This window comes from Myotis myotis, unplaced genomic scaffold (genome assembly GCF_014108235.1).
Source record: "Myotis myotis isolate mMyoMyo1 unplaced genomic scaffold, mMyoMyo1.p scaffold_m19_p_2, whole genome shotgun sequence".
NCBI classification, from domain to species: Eukaryota; Metazoa; Chordata; class Mammalia; order Chiroptera; family Vespertilionidae; genus Myotis; species Myotis myotis.
The window spans coordinates 189,412,987-189,424,248 of record NW_023416324.1 but is presented as its reverse complement, the minus strand read 5'-3'; the positions used below and the strand labels follow the sequence as shown (position 1 = coordinate 189,424,248).

Here is an 11,262-nt window from a genome sequence, read left to right as displayed (position 1 = left end):
GGCAATGTCAGTGTCTCTGCAACTCTGCACCTCTGCGTGCCCCAGTCCCTCTGCATCCCCAAGTCCCACACCTCCATGGCAACAATGATCCCTGCAAGCAGCTCTGTGTGAAAGCCACCCTTGCTTTCGGACCCATTGCAAGACAGTCCAGTTTCTCCCCATAGGAGTCTGGGACCCCAGAGTCTTGCCATAGTGAGTTCATTGCTCTGGTTCGCACGTGCCTTTGTACCTCTGTTCTTGGCGCCTCTGCACCTCCTACCCTGTCTCAATGTGCTTTTTTCTTTCCTTCTAGTTGTAGAACTTCCACTTAGCCAGCTTTCCAGTGGTTCTGGATGATAGCTGCTTTGTCTTATAGTTGTAATTTTAATGTTGTTGTGGGAGGATGCACGTACAGGTTTATACCTTATGCTGCCATCTTGGTTCTCCAGATGCCCCTCAACTCTTCTTTATATTAGTTTATTTGCTCTTCCCTCATGCATATTTATTCCCATTTCCTCCATCATAATATTTAGTACTATAGTATATCTTATTGCACTATGATAATGCTATGATTACCCCTCCCAGCAAAAAAGATAACCATGTCCTACTCTCTGAAAACTGTTGTATTAAGGTTGAATGCTTTTGTAATTAAGGTTGCTAATCAGTTGACTAAAATAAGGAGATCGTCTTAGATTATTTGGGTGGAACAAATGTAATCACAAGATCCTTTAAGAAAGTGAACAAGGGAGGCAAACCAGAAGGCTTTTTGAGCTTCTACAGGTTTCAAATGAAACTCAGCTCAGTTGACACTGATTTAGCCTAAGACAAATTTGAAACTCTAATCTTTATCATAGAAAGATAATGTTATTGTATTGTTTTAAGCCACTACATTTTTGTCAATTTTTACAGCAGCAGCAGAAAAAATAAAATTAAATAAATAAATAAATAAATAAATAAATAAATAAATAAATAATCAAATAAACCAATTGAGAAACCGCCTTTATTAAATTGGACTGAATTAGGTAACTGGCAATTTTGCCATTTTAAAAAGTAGACTTTTGCTGCACCTTACTCTAAATAAACTTCCCATGTATCCAACCCTAGAGAGTTATTATTTACTAGAGTCTTGGTGCATGAAAATTAGTACACTCGGGGGGGGGTCCCTCAGGCAGGCCTGCACCCTCTCGCAGTCTGGGACCCCTCAGGCCCAAGCTGGCAGTCAGACATCATCCCTCTGGCAGCCTGGGAGTCACAGTCAGACTCCTTAGCGCTGCGGAAGAGGTGGGAGAGGCTCCTGCCACCACCGCTGTGCTCGCAGCCGACAGCCTTGCTTGTGGCTGAGTGGAGCTCCCACTGCGGGAGCGCACTGACCACCAAGAGGAAGCTCCCATATTGAGCGTCTGCCCTGGTGGTCAGTGCGCCTCATAGTGACCAGTCGTTCCTGGTTATTCCACCATTAAGGTCAATTTGCATATTATCCTTTTTTTTATGAGAATACTACTTCATGACACAGCCTCAAATAAATGTTTCTCCTGAGGCAGCTCTATTATCACTTATTGAAATGTTTGTTATTATTATCTAAGAAATTGTTAAGACAGCACTTGAGTTTTGCAGCATTTATTATTTACCAGATTTCAGTTCAAGTATCAGCAAGCAAAACTATTAAATGATCTTAATGTAAGACTAAGATTGGCTTATATTTGTTCTCCACCATCGTGCTAATGAAAGAGTTAGAAAGGTCTATTTTCTCAATTCATCTGGTCATCTTTTATACTACTGTAAAAAATTTTATTTATGAGCTAATTTAATAAATAGCTTAAAGGTATAACAAATTAAAAGGCAATGAGAAATTTTATGTGTAGTAATAATTTATACCAAGTTTTCTAAACAATATGACCAATGTTAAAATGACAAAAAAACAAACAAATACAATATGCAAACGATATAAGGAAAATGGCAAATTTTAACAGAAAAAACTGCTAAAAGTAACAAATAAACTAATCATGACTTTGGATAATTCAATGAACTGCTAATGACCTGGGCAATCATTTTGTTGAGTGTGTTTCCCTCCACATCCAATATATATTTTATTGATTTTTTTACAGAGAGGAGGGGAGAGAGATAGAGAGTTAGAAACATCGATGAAATAGAAACATCGATCAGGTGCCTCCTGCACACCTCCCACTGGGGATGTGCCCGCAACCAAGGCACATGCCCTTGACCAGAATCTAACCTGGGACCCTCCAGTCCGCAGGCTGATGCTCTATCCATTGAGCCAAATTGGTCAGGGCCAGGCTTTTAATGTATTAATTATGTGCCTGAATTGCTCTGTCATCTTATTTCTAAAGGAAAGCAACTTTCTTTTTTTAGAATTCGTTACAATAAAGTTAATAACTGCACCAATAAATGTCTACTAGTCTTTTATTTTATTTTAGTGTTTGTCGAGTTTTCTTTTCAAGTGAACCACCACTGATAAAATGAATGAGAGGAAAAAATGGGGAATAGAATAAAAAGAATGAGAATATTCTATTTTTTCCCCCCTCTAACCATAGCAGCAGTCTCTGTCTATCCTTGATCTATTGGCCTGCCTATGACCTTCCTACACAGATTTCCTCCTAGGGCAGTGGCATCTCTGGCTCTCTCAATCCTGGGACAGAAAAGATGTTTGGATCTCTACACTAGCCAATCAAGCCCTCCTAGCACCAAAAACCAGCTGCACTCACATTCCTAGGTTCTCCTTGACCCACCAGATACACATGTACCCTTGGAGACCGTCCCTCAAAATCCCATCAATACAGGATCCTAAAAGACGAGTCTTTACACCCATTACCCAGTTACATACCAATAATAATATAGGGATATTCTTCAAAAGGGGTTGAGAAATTTTAGTGTTTAAATGATCGAAGTCAGTGTCTGTGTTAGGTGGAATTTACACCCTTCTATCATATAAACCACCCTAAATGTCTATTCCTGACAAAAGGCAGATCAAATTCCTCCCAGAGCACTAAAAGGACCCTCCAAAGTTGAGAGTGATTCTCTGGTAGGAATACAGAAAAATGGAGAGATGGGATCTAGCTGCTCTCAACATGAGAATGGAAGCCTGTCTGAATGGGCAGGGCCAGTCTCAGCCCATAGAAAAATTATGTTCATAGGGGGCAGATCCAGTGAACTTTTTTTTGAGGGCATCCTTTCACCCAAGGAACTAGGAAGGTTAGTCACTTGAAAGTGAAGAACTGAGGTCAAGTGAAAGTGAAGAACTCGAGTCCATCCTTGCTCATGTGTAGGAGCCCATTCCTACCAGGGGCCTGAGAGATTTGGCAGAGGCTGGGTGAAGGCTGAGCATAGAATAGATCTCCCTTATGGAGTTCAAGGTCAAGTCAACCTACAGTCGGTAACTGCTCTAAACTATAATAAAATACCACTCAACACTCACTAGGATGGCTATAATATATTTTTTTTATAAAAAGCATTCATGCTGAAACTGGTTTGGCCCAGTGGATAGAGAGTCGACCTGCAGACTGAAGGGTCCCAGGTTCGATTCTGGCCAAGGGCATGTAGCTTGGTTGAGGGCACATCCCCAGTAGGAGATGTGCAGGAGGCAGCTGATCGATGTTTCTCTCTCATCGATGTTTCTAACTCTCTATCTCTCTCCCTTCCTCTCTTTAAAAAATCAATAAAATATATTTTTTAAAAAAGCATTCATGAGAATGTTTACAAGTTGGGCCCATCGTACATTGATTTTGGAAATGTGAAATAGTGGGGACACGTTGGAAAATGTTTTTGGCAGTTCCTCAACATGCTAAGCATAGAGTTACCAGATGACCCAGAAGTTCCACTTCTATGTAGATACCCAAAAGAAATGGAAACATGTTCACACAAAAAAAACTTGTACACAATGTTCATAGCGGCGTTATTCATAAGAGCCTCAAACCGGAAACCACCCATATACTCATCAACTGATGAGTGGGTAAACAAAATGTGGTATATCCATATACTAGAATATAGCATACTTAAAACTTTAAAATGTTATGCTAAGTGAAAGAAGCCAGTCACAAAACACCAGATATTATGACTGCAGTTATGTGAAATGTCGTCTCCCCCCCCTCATCATCCCCCCCCCCCCCCCCCCCCCCCGTCCTCACCCATAGGCATATCTCTGGAGGCATATCCATACAGAAATCAGATTAGTTACTGCCTGGGCTTAGGGTGGGAGTACAGGGAGGGGGCACTGGGAAAGGGAGGGGACTGTTAATAAGTATGGGTTTAAAGTCCTACAATTGGCTCCTGTCTGAGGGGGCGTGGCTAGGCCCTGAGGGGCATGGCTAGACCCAGCTTAAAGCCAGCTGAGGAGCAGCAGCCCACACTGTGGTGGCTGTTACAGGTAGAGGTATGGAGGAGTGCGCTTGCATCTGCGGCTTGAGCTCTTTGCAGGGATGTCGATGTCCTCAGCAGAGCCAAGGCCCAGCTGAGATGGCAGCGGCTGAGGGCAAGCCTGCCCTGGCCCTGGCCCCTGCACAAAATAACCTCGAGGCTGACAGGGCAGCCGGGTGCTGTTGGGGGAGTGGAGGAATCCAGAGCCCCATGCGGCCCCCACCGCCCCTGCACTGCTCTCTGCAGGACCTGCCAGTGGAGATGCTGGTGGAGATCTTCGCCCAGCTCCCCGGCACCGATCTGCTCAGACTGGCCCAGGTCTGCACCAAATTCCACCGCATCCTGCACACCGACAGCATCTGGAGACGGCGCTGCCGCAAAGAGTTTGGCGTTCCTGAAGACTTGCAGAACCTGGAGATGATCGGTATGTCTTATCGAGAAGTCTATTTGAAGCTGTTCCACCCATACAGACACATATTGGGATTGTGGCAGCTAGATAGTGACTATAGAGGAAATAGAGGACTGCTGAATGTCGTGGTGGATGGTGTATGCATTACTGGCTGGATGTATAGTCCTGGCCTTAACACCCATGTGCATGGCCCAATACGTTTCCAGCGCTCGTTCAGAATTCGCCTGACAGAGAGGAAATCAGCCGTGGTGGAGTGCATGGCAGGCCGCCTCAGCAGGGCCCACCACCGCCACTTGCAGATTTGGAAGGACAGGTTCACCATGCAGTGCAAGAAGACAGACCGCCCAACCTATTTACCAAGGTGGCTTAGGAGAGTACGGAGGCCGGGACTGGTGCAAAAGGACAGACATCACTATGACTGCCTGACCTCCAGACGCCTCTACCTCCCGCCGCACCACCCGGACGACCTCATCAGGCCAGGCCTCTTCCAAGGCAACTGCGATATCTACGGCCTAACGATTGTCATGCTCAGCTTCCATGGGAAGTATGCCAGCATCACCCAGATCATGGGCAACTCCATCGAGAGGTTAGAGATCCACCTCATGCGCCGCATCCAGCTGCCAGGTGGCGAGTTCTTCCGCAACTTCAGGGAGGTCTCCTGCGTGGTCAGGAAGATTGACAAGCAGGTGATCCGGGAGCAGCAGCAGCAGCAGCAGCAGCAAGAAGACAGGACTGAGGAAAGCGAGGGTCATGGATGGCAGAGCCGTGCCCAGCCCAGCGTCAGGGAGTCGGGGGCTGCAGCTTTGGAGGAGCAGCCTGTTCCATTTGTTCTGCCTGTGGGCGTCTACTCAAGAGCCCAGAACTACCCTCGAACTTACAGGATGTGTTTCTATGGCATGGGCACTCTTACCTCAGATGGCTTCGACAACCTCAGGGGCTTCCCTGGAGTCTTCATCCTGTTCGATGAGAACCACTTCGGGTTCATCTGCCTGTATATGCAATACTTCATGGTGTATCGCAGAGTCCAGAACACCTTCCAGAATGTGGAGGCACCATCCCTGCAGGCCTTCCTGGAGATGCTCAAGAACATTCAGTCCTATAAGTAACAAATAAACTAATCATGACTTTGGATAACTCATTGAACTGCTAATGTGACCTGGACAATTATTTTGTTGAGTGTGTTTCCCTCCACGTCCAATATATATTTTATTTATTTATTTATTTTTAATTATATCTTTATTGTTCAGATTATTACATTTGTTCTTCTTTTTCCCCTCCATAACTCCCCTCCTCCTAGTTCCCGCCCCACCCTCCGCCCTCACTCCCCACCCACTGTCCTCATCCATAGGTGCACGATTTTTGTCCAGTCTCTTCCCGCATCACCCACACCCCTTCCCCCCCAAGAATAGTCAGTCCATTCCCTTTCTATGTCCCTGATTCTATTATGATCACCAGATTATTTATTCACTTGATTCTTAGATTCACTTGTTGATAGATGCATGTTTGTTGTTCATAATTTGTATCTTTACCTTTTTCTTCTTCTTCCTCTTCTTAAAGGATACCTTTCAGCATTTCATATAATACTGGTTTGGTGGTGATGAACTCCTTTAGCTTTTCCTTATCTGTGAAGCTCTTTATCTGACCTTCAGTTCTGAATGATAGCTTTGCTGGATAAAGCAATCTTGGTTGTAGGTTCTTGGTATTCATCACTTTGAATATTTCTTGCCATTCCCTTCTGGCCTGCAAAGTTTCTGTTGAGAAATCAGCTGACAGTCGTATGGGTATTCCCTTGTAGGTAAGTGAGTTTCTTTCTCTTGCTGCTTTTAAGATTCTCTCTTTGTCCTTTGCTCTTGGCATTTTAATTATGATGTGTCTTGGTGTGGTCCTCTTTGGATTCCTTTTGTTTGGGGTTCTCTGTGCTTCCTGGACCTGTAAGTCTATTTCTTTCACCAGGTGGGGCAGTTTTCTGTCATTATTTCTTCAAATAGGTTTTCAATATCTTGCTCTCTCTCATCTTCTGGCACCCTTATAATTCTGATGTTGGTATGCTTGAAGCTGTCCCAGAGGCTCCTTACACTATCTGTGTATTTTCGGATTCTTTTTTCATTTTGCTTTTCTGGTTGGGTGTTTTTTGCTTCCTCGCATTTCAAATCTTTGCCTTGATTCTTGCGCTCCTCTGGTCTGCTGTTGGGAGTCTGTATAGTATTCATTATTTCAGTCCGTGTATGCTTAATTTCTAGTTGGTTCTTTATCATAACATCGAGGGTCTCATTAGATTTCTTGAGGATCTCACTACATTTATCGGTGGCTTCTAGACAGTTCTTAAGAGACCTTAAAAGTGTGGTTCTGAACTCAATATCCTCCATTGACAGTTTTGTCCTGTTTCTTTGTCTCCGCATTTTTTATGCTTTCTTGGTGCACCCCCTAGTGGTCTTTGTGCGCAGTCTTGTTGTAGTTAAGCCTTGATTGTTGTCGGCAATACCAGGGGTGATTTGACCTCCAGGCTAACTGGCTATGAGAGTCCGCTGTGTCTGCAGTGGGAGAGCTCCTGTGCTGGATCTCTAGGGTGGTGCTAATCTAGCGTTTGTCTGAGGCTATCTGGCAAATGGCTCTGCGCAGGGATTGGGCGGGGTGGGTCCCCGGGGATCTACAGGGCGGGCAGGAGCGAGCAGTTATGGCTGCTCTCAGTTCCGTCCCTAGGGGCTCTGCCTCACAGAGTCCCAGCAACCGCTGCAAACCTTAGAGAGAAAGCTGCCTTCGATTTCTGACTGAAGCCAGACAGTCCCGCTTCTCCTGTTTGAGTCTGGGTCCCTAGAGACTCGCCAGGATCTGGAGCTCAGAATCTGAAACTCCCTCCCGATTGAAAACAACAACCACGCCCTCTGCCACCAGCCCGCTCCACGTGCACTCCGCACCTTAGTATTTCACTTCAGCACCGCGCTTCCTCTGAGTCTGGGTATGATATTCTCTTTCCTCCTAGTTGTAGAATTTCCACTCAGCCAGCCTTCCTGTGGTTCTGGATGATGTCCGTTCCATCTTTTAGTTGTTTTTTTGAAGTGGTTGTTAGAGGCAGCTATCTCCAGGGTTAACCTATGCCGCCATCTTGGTTTCTCCAATATATATTTTATTGATTTTTTAGAGAGAGGAAGGGAGAGAGATAGAGAGTTAGAAACATCACTGAGAGAGAAACATCGATCAGCTGCCTCCTGCCATCCCCACCGGGGATGTGCCTACAATCAAGGCACATGCCTGTGAATGGAATCTAACCTGGGACCCTCCAGTCTGCAGGCCGATGCTCTATCCACTGAGCCAAGTCAGTCAGGGCCAGACTTTTTATGTATTAATTATATGCCTGAATTGCTCTGTCATCTTATTTCTAAAGGAAAGAACTTCCTTTTATTATTATTATTTTTTTTTTAGAATTTGTTACATTAAAGTTAGTAACTTCACCAATAAATGTCTACTAATCTTTTATTTTATTTTAGTGTTTGTCTACTTTTCTTTTAAAGTGAACCACCACTGATAATATGAATCAGAGGAAAAAAATGGGGAATAGAAAAAAAAATGAGAATATTCTATTTTTTCCCCCCTCTAACCATAGCAGCAGCCTCTGTCTATCCTTTGATCTATTGACCTGCCTTTGACCTTCCTACACAGATTTCTTCCTAGGGTAGTGGCATCTCTGGCTTTCTCAATCCTGGGAGAGAAAAGATGATTGGATCTCTTCACTAGCCAATCAAGCCCTCCTAGCTCCAAACACCAGCTGCACTCACATTCCTAGGTTCTCCTTGACCCACCAGACACACATGTACCCTTGGAGACCGTCCCTCAAAACCCCCTCAATGCAGGTTCCTAAAAGAAGAGTCTTTACACCCATTACCCAGTTACATACCAATAATAATATAGGGATATTCTTCAAAGGAGGAGTTGAGAAATTTTAGTGTTTAAATGATTGAAGTCAGTGTCTGTGTTAGGTGGAATTTACACCCTTCTATCATATAAACCACCCTAAATGACTATTCCTGACAAAAGGCAGATCAAATTCCTCCCAGGGTACTAAGGTGACCCTCCAAAGGTGAGAGTTTCTCTGGGAGGAATCCAGAAAAATGGAAAGAAGGGATTTAGTTGCTCTCAACATGAGAATGGAAGCCTGTCTGAATGGGCAGGGCCAGTCTCAGCCCATAGAAAAATTATGTTCGTACTGGGCAGATCCAGTGAACTTTTTTTTGAGGGCATCCTTTCACCCAAGGAACTAGGAAGGTTAGTCACTTGAAAGTGAAGAACTGAGGTCAAGTGAAAGTGAAGAACTCGAGTCCATCCTTGCTCATGTGTAGGAGCCCATTCCTACCAGGGGCCTGAGAGATTTGGCAGAGGCTGGGTGAAGGCTGAGCATAGGATAGATCTCCCTTATGGAGTTCAAGGTCAAGTCAACCTACAGTCGGTAACTCTGCTCTAAACTATAATAAAATACCACTCAACACTCACTAGGATGGCTATAATATATTTTTTTTAAAAAGCATTCATGAGAATGTTTAAATATTGGACCCATCGTACATTGCTTTTGGAAATGTGAAATAGTGGGGCCATGTTGGAAAATGTTTTTGGCAGTTCCTCAACATGCTAAGCATAGAGTTACCAGATGACCGAGAAGTTCGGGGGATGTCCACTTGCCAGTGGGGAGCAGGCCTAAAGTGCAGTCGGAAACCCTTAGCGCTTCTACCACCACTGCTATACTGGCAGCCGTCAGCCTGGCTTGTGGCTGAGCAGACCTCACCCTGTGGGAGTGTAGTGACCACCAGGGGGCAGCTACTGCATTGAGCGTCTACCCCCTGGTTGTCAGTGTGTGTCATAGTGACCAGTGATTCCCAGTCACTCTGCTGTTAGGGTCAATTTGCATATTACCCTTTTATTCTATAGGATAGAGGCCTGGTGCATGGGTGGGAGGTGGCTGGTTTGCCCTGAAGGGTGTCCCGGATTAGGGTGGGGGTCCCGCTGGTGTGCCTGGCCAGCTTGGGTGAGGGGCTGATGGCTGTGTGCTGGCTGGCCAAGCCCCCAGTGGGGACCCTTACCCCATGAGATTGTGGCCAGCCCGGGTGAGGGGCTGATGGCTGTTCGCAGTCTGGCCACGTACCCCAGCTACCCAAGCTCCCATCGGAGGCTGGCTGGAAGCAGGTATCTGGGATTTATTTATCTTCTATAATGGAAACTTTGTGGCCTTAAGCGCAGTCCACAGCCACCCAGGGCAGGCGGGAAGCTTGGCTTCCTTCATCACCAGGGCAACCAAGCTTTCTGCCTGCTCCAGCTCTGTGGCTGCCTTCTGCCATTTTGGTTGGGTATATTTGCATATAGTCGCTCTAATTGGCTGGTGGGAGTGGCTTGGGGCATATTGGAGGTGCAGTCAATTTGCATGTTTCTCTTTTATTAGATTAGATATTTCTCACTATTGTATTTAAATTGTTAATTAAATCATGCTATATGATTCTGGACTAATTAATGATTAGTAAATAGGATCCAAGTTAAAGGTTATTACCAACAACAAAATGATTTCCAGATAAGTTATTGATATATAAACTAGGATTCCCAAGGCATATTCAGATGACTTTCCAAAAGGTCAAAGTAAAAATATTGCTGATATGTGTTTTCCTTCTTTTTATACCTCTTGTAGATTTACAATAAATGTTATGTGATTAAAGGGCCAAAATACCCTCTAATAGAATACTTCTTACATTTTAGTGGCAACATAATATATAGCTATAATTCTGAAACTATACAGGCCATTATTCACCAGTGGTTCCTATGCAATGTAATGATTGCACTAGCTTGATTTTCGCAAGTTAGTAAATGACTGAGTTAGACAAACTTGAACTTCTAGTGAAATCTTGAGCCTCATCATCTATTTCATTCATTAAGATGTGTGAATAAGCCTATATGCAGTCTTGTATATAATATGTGATCACCAATTACAACTTAGTATCTCTGGTGGCCCAGATAAAAATCTGCCTTCCTTTTAGAATTCCAGTTTTTTGATTATTTAGATTATTAAACATTTTAGTAAAGGTTAAATTTAATAACCCTGAATCTAGAATAACAATTCCTTTTCATTGTCCTCTTCTTCCCACCTCTCAATTAACATCAGGCCATCAAAAAAGCAAATCAAACACTGTACCATTTGATGACAACTTATCTTCAACATTCCAGCACATATATGAAATAGGCAGAGATTTATTTATGAGTCCATTTGATAGTCTTCTAATTTTCCTTGTTACATGGAGTAATTTTACATAACATTATGGGTGATCTTACTTTATATGTGAATTTGATTCTCCTTTGACTAGTTTTCTGGCACATTAATAACATAATAACATCATCTTTAATTTTTTAAGCACACTTAAAATTATACAAGCAGAAAAAGCAGTTTGTAGGCAATATGTTAGTAATGAAAATTTAGTAAAAAATGATTACTATTTAGGTGGTGAATTGGTTTAATGTCTTATTTTTCTGGT

General features: G+C 43.7%; 1 protein-coding gene across 1 annotated transcript; it reads left to right on the top strand.

Moving 5' to 3' along the window:
- Nucleotides 1-4,368: 4,368 nt before the first annotated feature.
- On the top strand, nucleotides 4,369-10,583 carry LOC118675776 (F-box only protein 31-like). The gene is made up of 2 exons (XM_036348573.1): nucleotides 4,369-5,802; nucleotides 10,425-10,583. The coding sequence occupies exons 1-2, from the start codon at nucleotides 4,369-4,371 to the stop codon at nucleotides 10,581-10,583; spliced, it is 1,593 nt and encodes a 530-aa protein (XP_036204466.1).
- Nucleotides 10,584-11,262: the final 679 nt, after the last annotated feature.